At 39.3% G+C, this 21,971-nt stretch overlaps 1 protein-coding gene across 8 annotated transcripts; it reads right to left on the reverse strand.

Annotated features, from left to right (window-relative positions):
- Nucleotides 1-1,343: 1,343 nt before the first annotated feature.
- On the reverse strand, nt 1,344-21,728 carry LOC142039448 (protein-lysine methyltransferase METTL21E-like). Of its 8 annotated transcripts, none has more exons than XM_075045884.1 (6): nt 20,340-20,571; nt 19,550-19,658; nt 18,556-18,640; nt 7,952-8,112; nt 5,294-5,411; nt 1,344-4,399 (listed from the first exon to the last, which is right to left on the reverse strand). In XM_075045884.1, exons 3-6 carry the CDS (start codon nt 18,623-18,625, stop codon nt 3,975-3,977), a joined length of 774 nt encoding a protein of 257 aa, XP_074901985.1. In that variant the 5' UTR covers nt 18,626-18,640; nt 19,550-19,658; nt 20,340-20,571; the 3' UTR covers nt 1,344-3,974. The 8 variants fall into 8 exon arrangements, with proteins under 8 accessions (XP_074901985.1, XP_074901982.1, XP_074901987.1 ...); XM_075045881.1 differs by having other exon boundaries at nt 19,524-19,658; XM_075045886.1 differs by lacking the exons at nt 19,550-19,658; nt 20,340-20,571 and adding an exon at nt 21,656-21,728.
- Between the last annotated feature and the right edge of the window lie 243 nt (nt 21,729-21,971).

The following is a 21,971-nucleotide window of genomic DNA, read 5'->3' on the forward strand; positions in this document are numbered from 1 at the left end:
GAGCTGCAACATCACAATTCAACAAGACAGGGCCAAAATCTTGATATGGCCATTTGGAAACCATACAGTGTTGAAATGTTTGTTACTTTAATTCTGAGAAGGAAAAGCAATGATTTGTAAAAGACCTTGATGGAGATATTATATAATAAGCTGCAAACTAAATCACTGTAATGATTTTATATATACTTTATACAAGAAGAACTCTTCCTGAAAACAAACTGTTTGTGGAAAATCTAACAAGTTCTGTCAAGTTAGTTAAATATATTTTTGCTCAATAAATTATTTTTACGTTGGAATACGAAAAATCCAAGGAATTGATTGAATCCATACCATACAACCCAATTTATCTCTTCAATGAGTATGATTACCATAACACTCTACAAGACACTGTAAAACCTACCAGCTTAGGCAGCCTCTCTGGCATTCCTCATAGGTGGAGCTCTTTCACCCAAAAATTTAACTGACCTTTTTTTCGCTCCGCCTTTCACAAACTACGGATACAAATGCCATGTGCATTAGCAACATAATGCACTGAATGACAACTTGGTTCTTTATTTGAAATATTAGAACAAAGAATAAGTGATTATTAAAATTATGACTGACTTCAGGAGTCAGTAATACTTGACATTCGTGTGAGACGTGTTCTTAAAGAGCAGAAATAAAATCCATAGGCAAATGCCACATACAACCTCACCCTCCATTGGGCACGGCTAATAACCTGCCCATCATACCAGAGGACAAAAGGTGGCTGTACAATAGAGCAGCCAGTCACCAGAGCTTTCCCAGGCAGCTTCACACAGCAGTGCTAGACAAGACTTGTGAGAAAGAGGACTCACGTTACAGTAAATATTAACAGGCTGTTGGGCCTGACGGGCCCAATCCTGAATCCATTCTAGAAACATGTCTCCTGTTGACTTCAGCAGGAGCTCAGCAGGGGACAGCCTGCAGCTCAAACAAGAGGGCTAATCAGCAGAACTGCTATTTAAAAAGTGATCACACTTAACTACTTTGCTGTAGTGTTCCTTTTCCTCTTTAGCCTTCATCACTTTGGGGTTCACAAGATATTTTTGCTGTTACCTGTTAATTACAATGTCAATCCATTTATCCATGTGTCGTGGTTTAACCCCAGCCAGCAACTAAGCACCACGCAGCCGCTCACTCACTGCCCCCCCCACCCAGTGGGATGGGGGAGAAAAATCAGGAAAAGAAGTAAAACTCCTGGGTTGAGATAAGAACAGTTTAATAGAACAGAAAAGAAGAAGAAACTAATAATGATAATGATAACACTAATAAAATGACAGCAGTAGTAATAAAAGGATTGAAATGTACAAATGATGCGCAGGGCAATTGCTCACCACCCGCCGACCGACACCCAGCCCGTCCCTGAGCGGAAAACCCTGCCCCCCCCCTTCCCAGTTCCTAAACTAGATGGGACGTCACATGGTATGGAATACACCGTTGGCCAGTTTGGGTCAGGTGCCCTGGCTGGGCATGAGAAGCTGAAAAATCCCCGACCGTAGTCTAAACACTACTGAGCAACAACTGAAAACATCAGTGTTATCATAATTCTTCACATGCTGAACTCAAAACATAGCACTGTACCAGCTACTAGGAAGACAGTTAATTCTATCCCAGCTGAAACCAGGACACCATGAAACACTTGTAAACAGAGATGCTCTTTGGGATGCAAGGATTAGAGTTTCAGCTGCAGTGGATTTGACAGTTGCAAGTGAGTTAGGAGGAAGGAAGCAGGAAGAGGAAATCTAGAAATGGCAGAGATCCATGTTTGTTTCTTTATTCACTTAAACTGAACTATTTCTATTACAGTGTGGAAAAAAAATATTTCCATTCTGTAGGTATGTTTTTCTACAGCTGTAATGATCTAAGGACATAAGCATAATAACATCTGTAAGTAGAGGCAATACCCATACCAGCTGTCATAGAGGCTAATTTTCTCGCTATACTGGTCGATCCAATAAAAGAGGGTACCTCTACCTACAAACCTTGTCACAGCAAAATAACTGATGAGGATTAGAAGATTTTCGTTAACAATCTCCAAGCCAAAATCTCACGTGTGATCTCCCAGCAGGAGAGCCTGAAAGTAGAGTCAATGTACTGGGCTTCCTTTCTTCTCATTTTGCTGTCCTGGGCTAAAACATACGGATTGCTCTAGCATTATCACAAAGTCATCCTCCATGGCTCACCAAGGATGCCCCCCTTACAGTCAGTAGCAAGAAAGATGGTCTACACTTGTGCTATGGTTCCTAACCCTTTTTGAAGTCAGTCTCACTGTTGCTTCCTCTTCTCTTTCTCTTCCTCCATCTCACCTTCTCCCTACAGCTACCTTTTCTCTGCAATCCTCCCTCCAACTCCAGATCCCTCCTGCCACATCCTCATCCATTCTCCCCCAAAATCCTCTTCACCACCTCCTTTCACACATAGGATCCCCAGCTCCCACTGGGAAAGCTTGGCAGCTCAGGCTCTCCTCTCTGCAACACTTCATCTCTAACGCTGGGCACCTTTGTCCCAAGAAAACCAAATGTTCAGCTGGGAGTAAGAGTACATTCCAGTTACACCAGTCATTTATCATAGTTCTGCCCCATACTTGTGCCAGGCAGCAGAGTAAGTAACATGCATCTGTCCTAAGAAGAGGTACAAACACTACTGTGTTCTGGAAGTCATCACAAAAAAATGCTCAAAACTGACAATAAAACTGACAATTTCCTGACAAAAAACTCCTGGAGAGAATACAAACAGGAGCTAAAAAGTTAAAGACTGACAGCTCCCAGAGCCCTCATATGGCTAGAGCAACGGCCTGCTACAGCAGGGGTGGTAAAGCTCTGCCTGGATATCAGCCCATGAGCTGGGTTTTCTTCTCTAGCCTGCAAGGGACTTGAAGGTGTCTCATGCTCAGTTACAAACAGAATCATAAAAAATGAGGTGTGCAAAGAATCATTTTATTAATCTTCCCAAGAGAAAGTTCTCTGATAGGCTTTCACGGACATTAATCCGACCACTGAAAACAGGAACACGCAGTACTGAGCAGCTAGGAGAAAAGTATTTTGTTTGCCCATACTACAAAACCAAAAAACCATCTAAGCCTGCCCATGCCTCAGCCAGTCAGGCTGGTTTAGTTTTCTACCTCCAGCCACCACCAGCTGGCAGTGCAAAACTCCTCTCTTGATGGCCACTGTCGTTCTTCCATTGTTGTTCCCTGAGGTCCAGATAACCGTCTATTTTTGGAAGGGCAAACCTCCAAGAATTTAAGGTCTTTGCAAAGGGCAGTTGGTGATACGCTGTACTCTTCTTACCCAAGACCTTTGCTCAAGAAACAAAGCATTTAAGTCCCTCTTGCCTCAAGTGTGCGGCTGTCTGTTGACGAATCCCTGAATCTAAATAAGAAATGGAAGGCGAAGAAAGCATAATCATTAAATCAAAGGGTAACTAATATATTCTGTCACTTTATTGTGACAGTCTATTTCCTGGGGAGGGGGCAGGTCAGCTAATTTAATGTCCTATAAAGGGTATTCAAAGGAAGGATTTACACGACAGTGAGAATGGGGAAAGATCAGATTTAACACCACAACTTTTAAATACAAAGATTTATCATAGTCTTAGGTTTTAAATGATTGGTTGATCTTGTAAGATACCATTCAAAGCTGCAGTTGAAAGCTATTGGAAATATTCATTACACGACCCATAACAATAATGGTAAGACTTGTGAAAGTTATCAGTGTTGTCAGCTTAGTACATAAAAGTCAAGAAAACGTCAAAGATACATTTCTTCTGTGTATAAAACTATCAGCAAGTTGAATTTAGGAATTTATTAGGGATGCACGAGGAATCTGATGTTTTGTTTTAGCTATCTCTTAAAATGTCATTCATGCAGGTGTTAGCAGCTACTAACATGGAAATTATTAAAAAGAGAACAAGCTGCAGAACAGCTGAAACTGTCACCTCCTTGTATCTCTCTTTCAGACTGCCAGTTTGGAAGGTCTGGCTTTCATCTTGCCTTTCCTCATTGCCTTATACAAGGTTATGTTCAAACTGGGGAAATTAGAAATCACCTCTAAGTCAAACAGCGTCTGAAATCTGCCCACAAATTGGTTCTCCTTGTCCAACCTAAATTTCATAGCCCACAGAATAACAGTGTCATTCTCACACAAGTGATCAAAAGTTAGGAGGAGTTCATCCAAGAAGGGATGGTGGTAAACTACATCAGCAGCCATAATGTAGTCGAAGTGACAGGAAGACCTAGGAAAGTTCTTTTCCAGATCAATTCCCCAAGATAATTCCTTAACACGAGGCTGGTGCTTGCATTTCAGCTTTGTATTTTGGAGAACATTGTGCTGAAGGTTTCCCAGCAGTTCTGGCAAATCAGTGGCAGTCACAAGTGCACCTGTGACAGGGAAAAAACAAACGTAATCTTTGAATATACTTCAAGACTTGAGTAAAAGTCCATTCACAAAAGCCACTGCACAAGGAACTGATTTTACCAGGTAGCTCTCACTGAGGGGAACAGAACAATGTAAATGCTCCCAATAGCTCTTAGCCGTTGTGCTTAAAATAAATACTTGGTTCCCAGCAGTTCTACTCTACAGATTGCCATCTAAATGCAGCTGGGGATGGGTGTGGAGAAATCAGATATTTACCGCATCTTGATATCATATTGGTTAAAAGTACAAAGAGTAACTAGGGATTGAAGAATACCAGTTACTGACTTCAAGAGGTCAGCATGAGATTTAAGCATTGCCTCTGGTTCTTCCCTTTTCACATAGGAAGAAGCTCTCTCAGACTATAGAAAGCTAAAATTCTGTTAAAATGCAGAAGTCACTGATCTGGAGAAAACACAACAGTGTCTGTAGCAGAAAAATCAAGTTGCTGATCAGTTGCTGAAAGAAAATGCTGAACACAAATGGAAAGAAAGTGACCTGGCATCCAAGAGCTGTTTGGTCACTGGAAGGTGATGCACTGGTCATACCTACATTTGGCTTCAACTGGTTGCCACTGACATCCTGAGAGGCCACTAGTTCCTTATTTTGGTCCTCTGTTTAACACTGTTCATGACAACATCGTCTAGTGGGACCTCCTTTATTGCATCAATACACTCACAGCTTTATAGAAAAAAAAATAAAGGAGGAGGTTTCCAAACAAGCCTGTTGGAATTTACTTTTTCTTGCTCTTGGAAGCTTTCAAACAACAGTCTTTTAGAAGAACTGAACCACTTCCTTTATCCTCTAGTATTCATCTGAGAGATGTTTCCAAGAGCATAAGAGCAATGGCATGTACTCACCCAGTAAACTGGCTACTATGGAGACCAACCCAGTTCCAGCTCCAATTTCAATCACATTTTTGTCAACCAAATTGTATTGTTTAGAATTAGTTTCCAAAAAATAACACAGAACAAGAGCCTGTAGGGGAGGGAATCCATGAACATACTGAACAAATGAAATAAATCTCTTCACTAAATATGCATTGTCATTTAAAAGCATGCAAAAAAATTCTTGTCTGTTCAAAAATTCATGTCAGTTCAAATGAGCAATATTAATTCAAGTGCTGTCCCTAAAGGATCACAGTTCACCATGATCTTTGAGCTCTATAGGCTGGCAACATAAATGCCACAACATGCCTCAATATAGGCTTGCAAAGCATTACAGTGAGAAGGAACAACTGCAATTATCTAATCTGTCATGCTGCATAACATGAGCTATAAAATTCCAGTCAGCAATTCCTGCTTATAAGTGCACTTACTTCTGGTTGAGTTAAAATGTGTCCTTCTCAAAGACATCTTGATATAAGAACTGCTTGTGAGAGAAAATCCACAACACCCCTTGTTAAACTCTTCCAATAGTCAATTATTTCTAACAATGATTAATGACCACAATGATTCAAAAGGGACCAATATATTTACCCCTTTTCTTCCCGTTCAGTTTTTCAGTTACTATGTGCTCACCTTGTTAAGCTTAGCAAACTTTTATAGCAAACAAAGCCACAAAGAGCCCTCTACAACAGACTCTTTATATATGCATTTATAAACTCTGATTAAGAAGCTTCTTCAGCTTTTCTGCCCTGTCTCATACTGACCAGTGAGTTCTTGTTCACTGTTGAAATAGAAATTACTAATTTTATTTCTCTGGCAAAGATAGTTTCCAGCTTGTCTCCCACGTTTTTTCCCATATTTTGATAATTACATAGTCTCCACTAAGAAATATGTATGATGGTTGCCACATCTTTTTGCAATACAGATGACCATTTGGAAAGGCAATTATTAGTGGCTTAGTCTGGCATAGCACAATTATGCTCTTAGTTTTGCTTTTAACCAATTAAGAAGTAGAAGGAAAGGAACTGAAGGACTGTTGACCAATGTTAACATGCTAGAAATTCAAACAAAAGTTTTGCCTTCTACCTCTTAATTCAGAGCAAAAAGAGTAGGGTCTTTTATGCAAACTTCCATATACCTCAAAATTAACAAAGCTTTGATAAAGAAGTAAGTCTGTGAGCACCATGACTAATTAAAGCCAGGTTCCTAAAGATTGTGTCTAATGTTTGACTGACATTTAAAAACACATGATATTAAGATTTTCTGTTAGTTATATATATTTCTATAATTTCTTCCCTCAGAGTTTTGCCATATTCTGTTGTAGAAAGTGGCTGGCAGGATCAAAATTTCTGTGGGTTAAATTAGGAAAACTTTGAAATCTGCCTTCCTTTCCATGAAACATGCAGAAACTTTATTTTCCTTAAAGTTTCTGCCCTCTCAACAAATTTGGCTGACGTTTTTCAGAAGAGTTCAAATACTGCTGGATGGAACAGGAAGGGAGAACACGAAGAGACACAGACAGAAGGGTTGCCTGCCTTCCACTGCAAAACTGGCTAAACCCTTCCAGAAAAAAAAAAGTACAGCCCATGATTTTGTAAGAATAATTGGCCGTCAGCCAACCTTTCCTTGAAGACATGCACTGAGGCCACTAAGAGATATAGCATAAATGACTTGTCCAGGTCTGCTAAGACAAGGAAAATTGTTTGGAGTTCAAAACAGCAGAGTATGCTAACTCTCCTCAGCTGAACTATGGCCTACTTGGCTATGTTCTACAGCTGAACTTCTTAAAAATAGTATGACCCTAGGAGGCTGATACTGTTGGGACAGAAATGGAGCCTCCTGGGTTTTAGTCTTCTCCCTCCTATAGGAGCTCCTAGAGACGGTTCTGTTTCAGGGATGTTCTCTGACTGCCGCAAGTGTCAGTGGTGCATCGTGGCACCTCCCTGCGCACAGTGGTTTCTTTCACTCTTAATTATTTCAAAACAGTCAGTTAGCTGCATTGCACAGATTCCAAACCTTGAAGAAGGCTCTATGTATGGTGGGTATATTGATGGTTCTTATATCAAGAGCCAAGGACAACGGTTCTCTCCCACTAGATTTCTGGCTGTTTAAGAAACTGAAAGCTCCAGCTGAACCTTTTCCCATGTCTGCGTATTTACAAGGTAAATTTGTTTCTCACATGAGCAGGTTGAGTAGCTTCCATGAGTGCTAATACCTTGTGAGCTCATATCACAGCTGTTTCTGCAACCTGGGTCTGCCTGCTATACAGCCGTCTGTATTTTAAAATGTACAGAAATGTAATCATCACAAGACTGCCGTATATCCTTCAAGATATGCTTGTAATTGGCCAATAGGATCAAAAGTTACTGGTAAGTGAGGAGGGGACACAAGATCATAGATCTTGTGTGACAGGGGCACAAACGAGAAATACCATTTAAGCTTTGAGAACCAGGAATCCATACAAAATCAGGCTAAATTCAGCTTTGGGATTTGCAGAACAGAGACAGAGAAGCACAGAATGTTTTCCTTTGGTTTACAACATACAACAAAACATATTTATAATGCAAAACAAATTAAAAGTGCTAGCAGACTCCAAAACTAAAAAATAACAATGCCGCATAAATATTGTACCGATGGCCAGACGACCGCCCCGTAACAATCAGTGGCTTCTGTAATTCGTATTTCATGGCCAGCAAAGTGAAAGCCTTCCCAGGGTTTATGAGTTATAAGAGGAGGAAAAAAACGCCTTCTCATGATTTCTGCAACTATCTGTTCATCTTCTTCTTTCCCCCCTGGAAGCAAAAGTATAAAAGGTCAAACAGGCTGAGTGGACTGATAATGAATACCAATTTATATTGAAAAGCTGATTTGGAGGCAAGAATGTGAATTATGTCTGTGAATAAAAATAAATTTCACCATTAATGGTTAGCATGATACATGGGAAGTCTCCTGAATTCTAATTGAAGTTTTCAGTTTATGACTAAATAATTTCCTGTTTTGCTGAAGAAGCCAAGTTCATAAAAAGTAAAGAAGTGGAACGTTATCATATTTCGCTTTCCATTTCAGCAATCCAAAGGAAATTTTTTAACTTCTTTTTCCCTTCAAGAGCAGCTGCCCTAGTATAGACACTCATGGCCTTATGTGCCCAGATTTTTTATTATCTTCCATATCCTTTTACCGTTCGCTTTCCCCACATTATGGTTCTTTTTGACAGTAAACAAGAGGAGCCACAGTATCATTTATAAGTCTGTCACAAAACTTGTGAAACAGATCCTAGCAACACAAATTATGACAGACAGGAGCGAAAGCACTAGTGTTGTCAGGAAAGCTTATCCACCCACCCCAACAGAGCCCTGTCAGAGAGATTCTTTCCAGTTGGCTTGATATCCTGAATGCCATCCCTGTTGCTAAGCGAAGGATATTTATGATAGCTAACATAATCCCAGATAACTCTTCTAACAGGAGAAGACTCATTCTTTTTTAGCTGAATACCAAGCCAGTTTCAGTTTTGCCATCATCACACAAAGCAGCACCAAAATGTTACAAAAAAAAAACACGTAAGTGAAGCTGCCCAGAGCATTTTCTTAGCGAAGTCTAGAATCATTCCAAGTTTCACAGGAAATTTGCTTTCACAGCCAACTATGATCTCTTGGCAAATTAGCTAAAGCAAAACATGTTTATAAGTTAAACCTCCTAGAAAGCATGCTAGATATTTAGATAACTGGGTTACCATCTTGTCCAAAGCAGAGCTTCTGTATCAAGCCTGCAGTTACCATCAAAATCACAGATACCAAGATCAGGATCTGCATGGAAACTGCAAGCCCAATGGCTATTAAAAATGAAAACATTTGTGTTTTCATCAGCATAAAACACATTGCTCTACCGAAGATTCTTCACATTTTCTTCCCCCTCAAATCACTGCAGTCACAGGACATGACGGCCTCAAGTGTTGTCATTTGCTCTGCCATATACCTTGGTATTTTTATTGCCATAACCTATTGACAAAGTCTCTCTCCCTTCCTTGTGATAGAAGAACCAAGGAACAAAAGCAGGGATGAACAAAGAAAGAGATAATACCAAACAAAAACACATCAGGAAGATGCTCAGGCTCATTAGCCAGTGCTTTAAGGTTGCAACTCAAATTACTCTAAGCATCAGAGGAAGCCAGAGAATAGCAACAAACAAGGAAGAAAGTGCAAAAATGTTCATGTTCAATCTTAGTGTGTTGACACTAAGACATAATCTGAAAGTTAAAAAAACAAACAAAAAACCCCCAACAACAAAAAACAACTAACCGACCCACTGTACTCCAACAATTTATTGGGGGGGTGGGGGGGAAGGGGAGAAGGAACGAACCCTAATCATGGGCTACAGCAAAATTAGAAATAATGTAATGCATATACTACTGGAAAAAATATAAACAGTATAATTTTATAAAAGTAACTTAAATAGTCAACATTGAAACTATAGTATTTTATGATGTTAGGAAATAAGTGGTATGTGGCAGCCCAGTACACTTTCTGCAAGCCTCTAATGTTAAGTTGAGAGAAAACACATGCGTCACTGTGCCTGCAAGCAGGGAACTCTGCAAAACATGAGTTAAGTGCCAGAGAAATACTGCTCCAGGGGAAAATTAATCTTTTCTTATGAAAGAATTAATATGAAGCTGTCTTATTACACATATCATAAGTGTATTTAATATATCATCCTGTTTCCACACATACCAGATACAGCCTGCTTTTAATCTTCTTTGATTGCTTAGAGCAGTCTGAGCTTGTTCTGTGATCAGTACTAGCTGTGGAAGTAAAAAGCTATTCCTTCTATTACCCCCCAATTGCAACCATTTTTCTTGATTTTTCCTCCCTTGACATCTGTTTGGGATCCAATTTTATTGAGAAGCCGTAACTTACTAAGTCTTAACTTAAAAAGTTTCTGCCAGAAGATCTATAAAACTTTAGCAGTATTACAGCCACCCCTCTAGTACTCAATAAATATTTCCCACTTATTCCCTACATTATCAACAATCTTTCTACTTAAGGCTTGCATAGCAGCTACACTAACAGAGTTTGTAGGCCACTGCTGCCTACCTGAGCTAAACTGTCCACACCCCTGAAAGAAGAAACCCAAATCTGCTGATTAATAACACTACATAAATCTTTGGCCATCTTATCCCTTCAGTAATCCTCCAGGTAGGTTATCTGGAGAAGTTTACATATTTTTTATATTTTTGTCTTCCCCTTAAGAAGATCTTACTATTGTGGAGAATCAAAAAGAGCATATGTTTCATCAGAGACATCATATGGTAGACAGGCTTCAACACCCTAAAGAGAAACTTTATCAGGACCAGGATGCTAATGATTCTGACAAAGAACGCTGACAAAACAAGGAGTGCAGACTTTTAGTCAGATTTGCTTACTTACATACAAGTTTCCCCTCGTACTGCGAAAGGCGCTCTTCTATTTTCTGCTTTATATCTTTCAGAATAACTAAACTTCTTGTGGGACTGCACAAAAGGAAAGAAGTTAATTTTTCTGTAACTGCCTTCAGAGCACTCAGAACAGAAAAATAACGAACTAGCGGGAAATCTTTCAAGCAACAAGAGAATTGTTATCAGACTAAGCAAAAGCCAAGTGAGATGAAGTCTTTTAATACCTGCAAACATTGAGAAAGTTTTGTTGGTACTTTGATCAAACTAGTTTCTTGACAACAGATGTAAAAAGCCGATAGGAAGTTATTCTCCTGGAAGTGCTTATCTCTGTATTAGTCCATAGTCTCTTGCTCAGGAAGAAAAATAATCTTGGAATTATGACTCAATGAATGGATTTTAATGACATTTTAAAACAACAAGAGCTGACTCATCAGTAGAATAGCATCAGACAAGAGAAGAGGAGGCTTGACTGACCTGGCTTTCAATTCCTGGAAGAATTGTAGGTGCCTAATGGGCATTTCCAGCAGTAGTATTTGAGCACCCACGCTAAACTGTTAGAACTTAAAGGTCTGCTAGGACTGGTTCCTTCCTTCTTCATTTGCCTGGCTTTGACCAGGTGGGTTTGCCCTCACTCCTCTTCTGTGATTTGGAGAGGCATGGAAGTGGTATATACATAGAATGACTTTCCTCATCTATTCATCTCTTTGCATGAACACGTATTTACATAACCCAGTGGAGTTTCAGGTGCTAGAACCTTATTTACATTAAGATGGCACAGTCTGATCCTGTTCAGGCAACATATGAAAACTGAGACAATTTTTGTTGGTGAAACAGATAGCGCTCCTTTGGTCTTGAACTTGTGTTCACAAAGAAGTTCCCAGCCATAGATGCCCCAAAGTCTTCTTGAAATAAAGTTTGAATGTCTTTAAGTTTAAGAATTTCTGCTTAATATGTTAATTTCTTACAGCATTCTTTGAAATATTTCAGGTAAAGGATTGTTTATCATAAAAGTCTAACGTCTCTGGAGCATGTTATTTGAACCCCCTTGATTTTAACTTAATATCAGGGCTGAGGGAGAAAAGTCGTATACTGCTGACACATCTTACACTATATCAACCACATTATTAAGAAAACAGCGTAAACATCATTCTCAAAGGAAAAGCAATCATCGTTATTACAACTGAAATGTGAACATAGTTTTCCAAAGAGACATACTAAATCATGTGGAAGACTGGAGTTGTGAAGTCAGTGGCAGGTTAGTTACAGAAACGCATGTCAAGCTGCAAAATCTTGCGTAGGGAACCAGAGGATTTTGCTGACACATTCAAATGTCAAATGGAATGCTTTATATTAGAACAAACCTAAAGAAAGAAAAGGACGTGAGTTCTGCTGAGACAGAGTTGAAGTCCTTCAAGTGGGGAAGGGAAGGCAGAAGGAAAATAACAGGAGATAGACTAGGTCAGAATGGACCAAGTTGCAAACCGCAGCATTTTTTTCTGTATCAATGAAGCAAATCACATGAATGGGCCTTAGGCTATCTTCATCTGCACACTTTTTGCTTAGAATGAGTAGAAATAGTACCTGTTTTGAAACATGCTACATGATCAGCTGTTCCCTTTACACCAATTGTCACATAAAATCAAGCTTGGGAGCATACAGCTCCATCAGGAAACGGTAGCCTGAAAATTCAGTTGGGTATCTTCCATCAATTAATAGCATATGTTAAAACTCTCACTACATAACTAATGATACTACCTACATTAATGCATTCTCCACTGAATAAAAAGGGAACAGAGCCAGGCACTGTTAAACAGCACTTAAAATGCAGGAAAAGCAGCAAAGAGGGATGACTTAAAATTAAATTTTTAAAAAAAGATACCATTGTCTAGATACCTGAATTAAAATGTGGCTAAAAAAGGAAGTAAAATGACCCTTCTGCATGAAAGCTGTGAAATATATACTAACAGTCAATATCTCCATTTTCAGACTCATTCACAAATAGCACACAGAGTAACAAAACATCCTCCAAGTACTTTGCTAATGGATTAGGACAGCATTAATTCAGAAACAATAGTTTCACCCAATGATTCATCAAAACAACCTACAGGGGAAAAAATACAGATTAGTCTCTTTCAAGTGCTGGCCTGACCCTACTTAATCTCTTGAGGTCAAATGGTGTCACAGCCCAAGGTGATAAGGAAATAAGACCCAGCTGCCTTCTGCTTCTCTCCTGCTTTGATGGATACTCTCCAACTGGCAAAAGGAATGAAATCCAAGCCTTCAGCACGGACTCGACCTGACAAAGTTCAGGCCTACAGCAACATATTCTCCCTTCTTCAGAAGCAGCATACTCTCACCTGGAGAGTTTAGATTTAAAATTTACCATTTAGAGTTGTACTTACAAATATTTTAAGAACCATGTATCAACAGCTGTGAAAACATACGTGGTTCCTCTAAGACTTCTCAGCAATTGCCTCTGAGTCTGATGAACACAGGAGGACTACCTATACTGACATTACTGATTGAGTAATGCATGAGAGAAAGTTCCAAGAATTCACGATAGCCAGGACTCTTCAGATCTCCTCATTCTGGAGACACAGAACTGAAATCATCCAAAGTAAAGATTCAAGATGTGTTTTATATATATCAAAGTAAAGATTCAATATGTATTTTATATATAATATACATTACATATATTATACACACACACACACACGTATATATAAAATACCTATCTATATACCCCAACGTCAAGAAGATACCTACAGAAAGGTCAGTAAGGGAACAGATCTGCAAGCAGTTCTTTAACTGTCAGAGATGACTGGAGAAGCGTTACATTACTAAACTGACAGGAATCATCAGAACGTAGCCCTGTGAATCCATCGGGGTATTTCTAATGGTTCATAAGTTTACCCCAAAACTACAGTAGGTCCCAATTCTAAGGGACTCTGGAGTCTCACAATTTTTACTGAGCTACTAACATTTCAGGATCAGAGCCCTGGTCTTGCAAGCATTACAGATGGCTGCATGGAAACATACACAATCCTGAATCACAGAAGAGTCCACAAATTCCAGGTGGTATCACTTTAGTATCTTTATTTCATTCCACTAATTTCTATTTCATTCCATTCCACTCCAGCTTAAGGACCCTTAAAGGAAGAGGTTAGGATGGAAATCTAATCATGCCCTTGACTTTCCAGAAGTCAGATGTAACCTACACCTTTCTAAGAATATAAAGCAAAGTACTGTTCCAGTACTTATCTAAACTACACGGTTAATTTTTCCTTACTTCATCCCTACCTACAAAGAGGGAAATGATCATGTAACTGAGTGTAGACATTCTAGTACGTTCATTACAAGCTCAACCTGCTGAAGTGACGGCAATGACAAGGTATATTATATTGATTAATCTGAGATACTACGTCAGGGTAATGTAACGCTTGAAACTTTATATTTTGAAATGCAGAAATACAAAACTGCCACCCACGAGCAGCCTCTTCTCAGCCAAGAGACAAGATGCACTTAGCTCGGAGCATGAGGAGACAAGAACAGGAGAGGGGTATGCTCACAGTATCCAGTCTATGTATTTACTCAGGCTTGAGAGGTACATTTTCAATTTGAAATTCACACCACTGATATCCCAGCCCCATCCAAGTCACTGGCCATCAAAAACCATTAGAAGGCTGAAAATGGAAACACCTAGTCAGATTATCTCATGAACACCTAATGAATTCAAATGTGCGAAGTACTTCCCTTATTACTTCATCATGTTTGTCTGTCATTGAAAACATCTTCTGGTCTAGGCTCAGCAGCTATTTAATCTCTAAAGATAACGAAATTACTTCCCTTTGACTACAAAAGCAGACTGTGTTCTTAAATTAGATGGTCTAATGTACATTATAAAAGCCCGACAGTCAATTTCCTGATGGATAGGACGGCTCTGGATGAGTAATTTAGACACTGTAAACCATTGTCTAGTCTAATCTTTCACATGCGTTACCTTGCCCAGTCAAGAGGGCTTTGTGCCATTGAAAGCTCTTACTTCCTTGTAACGACATGCCAGAACACGCCAGGTACCACAGCCAGCAGAATAGAAGGGACTCAACAAAATGCCTCCCAATTTTCGCCTACCAATAATTCTGGATTTCTAAAATATTTCTTTGAGCAAAGGACCTGAAGGTAACTTAACACCACCAATCCATGCAAACCTACCACCTTTCTCATGTGGCAGTTGAGAAATATTTACTTTATTGTTGAAATGCAGCTACTGCAAAGGGGAAAGATGTGAAAACAGGAAAGACAGGCACGTGGCTGAGAGGGAAGTATATGTTACAGACTTCTCTACAGAGTTAATCCATGCCTTGATTATTTGGGTGTGGCCTCCAACTTCTGTTCTATCCATACACAAAAGTTTCTATTTTAGTTTAGTAATGTCTTCAGCAAAAGCAGGTCTACTTGTTGGGGGGAGAGAAAAGCAACAGAGAAGTGTTAATTCAAATTAGTACACCTGATGTTTACTACAGTATTTGAATGCTGCCACTTTCAACAAAAGAGCTCAGAGAAGTTACTATAAGACAGCCAAGACATAGATTCAGAGAAGAGGTATTTTTAGACTATTCTGATTTGCTGTGAAGGTGCTGTTTAGCTCTAGTCATTCCTTAATTGGGTTATACTCAAGTCTTATTCCACACTACCTCTATTAGCCTTTTAGTATTTGGGGACAACTTGTTGCCTAAGAGGAGCAGAATTTGAGTTCTGGTATTTCAGGTCAATCCTGCAGTGACGAAAAAAAAGATGGGTAACTAATGGTGTGAATTCCATAAGTTTGGGGGTTTAATGCTTTTAAGATAAGAATTAATGGAAGAGGTTGTTTGGTTGTCTCTCTTTTTAAAGATGGAAGCATAAGTCAAAGCCAAGAGACAAAAAAACAGTAAGATGAAAGAAGGGAAGGCAGGTGGCAGGAAGATACAGCAAAAGCATCATTTATACATAGTATAAATAGGCTCATTTTTTAACCAGCACTGTTAATTGCAAAGGCCACAATATAACGAATGATTCAGCAATTTAAGCACTCAGAAAATGGAGGAATTGGGTGCTGGACCTTCCTCAGAGGATTCAAATTCACAACTCACCTGAGGGGTGCTTCCCTTCCCCTCCATCTCCAGAGGTGGGCCATCAAGAAACCAGGATTGCAAGAATCACGTTAGAAGGACAACAAGCAAGGAAAAGCCCAGCTATTGGGCACTCAGTTGTAAAGAGGCAGACTCAGGCTCCATGCTCTGATCCCAGGATGTTTTTCACATTTTACAGCAATGGCTTTGAAGTCAGTGGAAAAGTGTCAGTGGGGAAGGGAGTGAGAAAGGTAAGAAGTGTCTTTAGAAGTAAACCAGGAAATCAGAATGAGACACTAAGTCACTCCCTCTTCCCAGCTGAATATCTTGACTTCTAAGTTACAGGGTTAGGCTGGTTCTCCCTTGCCTCCATTCCAACTACGTCCCATTTAAGGAACCTTTCTGGACTCCACACAGACTTGAAATGATGGCAGGAGTTGTCATCAGTTAGGACATCTGTCAAACAGGGTGAGTAGAAGGAGTGTGTCCCTTCTAAAATGCTAGGAGATATGTGAAGGTTACCAGGTCAGCATTTTCTCAGATATTTATGGATTAAAAACTGAGCCCTGGCCAAGTGAAGTGAGACGATGGAGTGTCAAGGACAAGTATGCCTTGCAAACTTGCTCTCCTCCTTTTGTCTCAGGGATAAAATTATTCTGGAGTGAATTTAAATAATATTGACTGTGGTAATTTAGTATCCCAAGAAATTAAGACAGGATTGGCATCTCAGAAGAGTTTAGCCAAGGAGAGTTAAAGATAATGATCAAGAAAAATCATGAAAGGAAAGAAAAGAGACATCTAACCATGCAGGTGTGATGGAGAACTGATTGGATAAAGACACCAGAGGAAAGATGAGACTGGGTGAGGATCTACCTGTGAGCTGAGAACCAGTAGTGATGGGAATCATGAACAAGAATAAGGAGTTTTAACCTGGAGAACCTGTGACAAGCTAATTAAGAAGGAAAGGGGAAAGCACCAAATTTTAAGAGCTCAGACTGGAACTTGCAGAGAAACTGAACTGGAATAAGAACCCTGAGAAACAGAGACTGAGACTGGGTAGGTGAAGTTAATGAAATGGGAATGGGGAAGGCAGTAGAGGAAAAGAATGAGAACAAGGAAGGCACAGGCCCAGGGTGATGGAGCAGGTTAAGTCTCCGTGCAGTAGGTTTGGCATCCTTTGCCTCCAGAACCTGGCATGGAATTTAATACGCCAAAGCCTATTGTCAGATGAAACTGTAAAGATATCCCATTTTCCACCCATGTCTCCTCATCCTCTTAAACTAGTGTTTCTAGACCTGGAAGAGAACCATCTGCTACTGCTATCAACACAGTTACTCTGTTAGCTAAGTGGAATATATTTCTGCATTTGAACTAAAGATTCTGCCCTACCAACTAATTTTGCATACATTGACATAATGTCCCAGAACTCAATTTATTTTCATAATTCAAAAGCTAAAAAAAATTACATGCAGACTCACTCCTCCCCGCCCTGAATTCTGCATGAAGAGAGGATCAATATTAGAGAGCCAAGCTTGCAGAAGCATAGAAATGCCTGTGCAACTTTATCCCAGCCCTCACATAGTACAGAATACATAATGACAGTCATCAATATTTCAGTCTATAGTAGTTCTATCTTTAATATTTATACTTCTAGATATTTTTTCCCCCAAGAATCATGCTTCATTGCATAGGATCAACTTGAGCTCTTTGTTCAAGTTAGAATTACACAATAGGAAAGGGAATTGCATTAAAGAAAATCTCCAGATTAAGGCACTTGAACAGTGCTTTATGGAACAGCAATCTATACCAATCCCTATCAGCCATCTTCTTGCGCAATGTCAGCTTTCCAGAGAAGGTCATCAATTCGGGGTACTTTAAAAAAAGTATTCAAAAGTAAAACAACAAACATTAGTTTCACTAAGCAGATAATTAGTTTTAAGTATTGCCATCATGCCCAAAGCTTTACCTTGCCTCACTGAACAGGTAGCAAAGCAAAGCCGGACACTAAGCTCTCTTGAAAAAGCAGAAGCCCGAAAGCCTGGCTCTACATGAACCAAGACTCAGCTGAGATTTTAAACAAAAATAGTATGAAAAACTAAATAGTTTTTTAAAAAGACCCTCCTTCTTTCACATTCAGCTGTACAACGCAACTAGATCCCATCCCAAAACAAAACACACACTTGCCCTAAAACCTTGTATACTCCTGGTGACCCCTAAAAAGGGGATTACTCATGATGCTTTAGGATCTTGAAAGATGTGCAGCCACGAGCTTGCTTAACAGAAAAAGCTGCCAACAGCCCCTGAAGGTATTTGAAGATTAAGTTTGAGGCTGTCTAGACAGAAACCAAGCTTGTAATAACCAATTCTCCCTAATTGACACCCCGCAAACAAACCTCTCCTGAATAGCTTGATCGTAGTCACAGCTTCATTCCCTGGAACCAGTTACAGGCAAGATGCCAGGCACTGGTAAGAAACTGCCAGGACCAGAGTATGCCGGCATAGCAAATACTTGCTGCATAGCTAGAATACTACAACAGCGCTATCTGTTGTATTTTCTGTACAAGTGCCATAAACACAATTCTTCAGAAAAAAATGAATGAGAAGATAGCTCATTGTCAGCAAGACACCTTGTTCCTTATACTTAACAATATTCCTAAGTGCAACAAGAAAACACACTGAAATAAGAAACATTTTACCTTCTTGTCTTTCCAATTCTCTTATCAGTTCATTTTGTAGATGACTATGTTGTGATGACGTCAAATCCATACTATGCCACAAAACCTGGGACAGAGAAACACAAGCTTGCCTGAATAAAATTACTTTATTTCTTTTTCCCCACATAACACTTCTCAAAAAAATTAAAATTATTTTTACATGTATTATGCTATAATTTATTTCTATTGATAATAAAGACATGTAGACACATAAATATCAGTATTCAAAGCATAAAAGAACCAGAAGCAGCAAACTAGTTCAACTGTTCTACTCTCAAAGAGGGGAAAAATGCAAGCTGATTAAAAAAAAAAAAGCTTTGATAAATGTTTAAAACTATTTTATGATATTTTAAAATTAGAATCAATTCAAATCAGGGTTGGTAGGCTTATAAACAATTGAAAGGAAAGGTAGCAACAAATGTCTGAAAGAAGAAAAATTGCACCAAAAGGATCTAACCTTGTTTGAATTAATTGGCTTGGAAGGAACAACCTATTAGTAAAAGTTGCACATGAGAGTAAGTAGGAAGCAGGAGCTATAGACAACATGCAGAATAGAATGTGTATGTGCCTATATAGACAGACACAGAACAAGCAGACTTGGGAGAAAAAAAAGTAATAGGAAAAGTATGACAGCGGCCAATACAATTTTCAGCTGTCTGCAGAAAAGCAGACAGACAACCAATAGTCTCCAATTCTTGATATTTTACAATCAGAAATACACTGAGTTCAAAGAATAAAAGAAAAACAAAAATCAGTGCTCTGATAATTTTTAAAGCACTTGCATTGTTATATGGAAATTTGATTGATTTTTGCAGGAATGGTTACAGGCAGCATACAGTTAATAATCTACAGATGTCTAAACACCCAATAGGGATGGAATTAAATAAGGCAATGGGTGAAGGGGTATCTCTATCTAGTAAAAAAAAAAAAAAACCAAAGTAAAAACATACACTGAATATCAAGAAAACTTCCTCACAGTGCAAAGCCTTAGGCAGGTTTTCCTCTCAAGGCTTCAGACGAAAGAGGACAGTACAGAACAACCCTGTCTTCTTAGAAAGGATGCACCATATTCTCTTGACTTCACCCTACAAAAGGCATACAGGTTCAATGTTTTAACCTTATCATCACATTGCCAGCAGCCATTAACCTATCTGAAGGTGGAAAATAACTTAGAGGGCTTCTACACATCACTGTAACTTGTAGAACAAAAATACTGCTATTATAGTTATGTCTACCTATGAACTCAGCAACAGTAACATCATTACATGGGGAACAGAAAAGAGATTCAATGCAAAGTCTTTGTGTACATCTTCAGAGTAACAGGGAGCATTAGAAACTACTGTGGCATTGAGCAGTTAATGTTACACGCATCCATCAGCTTTTCATCTACCTCAGAAGTATGAAAAAAGACAAATTTTCTTCCCATTAGAAGATAAAAATAACAAGTTAATAATCAATCCTTTTGCATTCTGAAGGACAAGCAATGTTGCACTATAAAATCATCCTTAAAGGGAAAACCTTTGTATTTTGTGGTCCTCTATGTTTTGGGGTTTTTTTTCCTTCTAAAAATATCCTTTGAGGTACACTGAACGACACAACAACCTGTCTGACTTCAACATACGAAGTCAGGAGTACTACAAGCCACTAAACAGTGCAGAACAGCCCAGCTGCTGAGTTACACTGTTTAAAGTAAATGCCACAAAGTAATTTAAAGACACAGACAAGCAAAATACCACTGGCATCGGCTGCATTTCAGTCAACATTACCTGAATTTCCTGCAGCTTCCCAAAGATGGTACTCAAACAGAAAAAATCCTTATCTGCCCGGTCATTTCCCTCCCAGGCAGAAGTGTGCTCTGAAGCGTGTTATCACACATTGCCAACATCCCCACACCAGAAGCAAGAATAAATCCCGACAGCTGCAGCCGGAACGCAACACGGGCACCACAGACCGCGTCCCTTACGTAAGGGAGAAGATTTTGTAACAGCAGCAGGCACCCCGTCAAGGGTAAGTAACCAACTTTGTGTGTTTTTTACAAAAATAAGATACTGCCACAGCGTTAGCAACCACTCACTGTCACCGAAAAGTAACCGCAGAGCTAAATATCAGTCTTGGGAGTCAAAGGGGTCTTCCAAGCACCAAGCGCCATTTACAAAGGGGCAGGGGGGCATTTGTGGCAGGGGTATATAAAGGCACGCTCACGTTGGAATGCAGAGCTGTAACAAGGTACACAGCCCCCAAAATCCTAGCACACTTTATCCCACGAGCCAGCCATCAACATCCATAACCATACACATACCACTCCTCTTTTGTAAATACAAGATGTACGTTGGCGCAACAGATCGCAACCACTTATTGCCATGGGAAAAAATACAGGTATCTTTAAGACTTCTCTTACTTAGCCTGTAACCAATTCAGGATAGGAAATGTCTCCTCCTTTATCTAGTTTTTAGCAAAATTAGGCTTCAACCTCAACTGGGGTTTCTGGGTGCCATTGAAAAATAATAAATTATTGTACAAAAATACTAAACAAGCCCCACAGAGAACTGAAGGTCTCTCTACTTTACCATACTTGGTAGAAGAAATTAATAGAAGCTCTTCTACATTCAGAAACTATCAAACAAATCACCAAGACCCGACCTACACTTTTAAAGCAAAATTGAGTAATACAGAGTGACTTACAAAACACTGCTGTAAAGTGGCTGTTCGGGCTGAGAATTTGCTTAAAAAATGATCATCTTTTACAAAAGTAGTATCAAAAGGGATCATTTTTGCCCAGTAAACACTGTACATGAAGTATTAGACTCCCAGCAACTAAGGGCCAAATCCTACCCAGTTCACCTCAGCCCTTCATCCTTTCAGGGGAGGCTAATGTTTCATACGGAACTTATCTGTATGGACTTGGACTTTCAAACAATGGAACAATGAGAAACGAAGTAGAAATAGTAAATGGGAAGACAAAAGAAGCAAGACAGAGGACTACAATGTAATGTAAGAACACAAGTAGGATTGGCAGCATTCAGTGCTTTTCCATCTTAATCCACAGGAGCTATAAATAAATTCTACACATTGTTCCTCTCACAAATTAATCCGACATGAGTGCTGCAACCAGCGGGTACCTCTGAACATCACTTCTGCAGCCAAATTCTGTCTTTGGACATGGTCACATAACTCCAAGTCTAGAAACACAACATTTAACATTCAGAACGTGAACAATTATAGCACCTCAGATTTATATAAGGACTTACTGTACTGTATGATTTTCCAAGGGCTTACACTGTCTCATGAATGGTTCAATAAGCAACATTACTTTGACCACAAAACTTTCAGGACAGGCATAGTGAAGGGAATAAAGAAAACAACACTAACTGAACTAATCTTCCTTCTCTCAGCACCTA

Source organism: Buteo buteo, chromosome 14 (assembly GCF_964188355.1).
Source record: "Buteo buteo chromosome 14, bButBut1.hap1.1, whole genome shotgun sequence".
Taxonomy (NCBI): domain Eukaryota; kingdom Metazoa; phylum Chordata; class Aves; order Accipitriformes; family Accipitridae; genus Buteo; species Buteo buteo.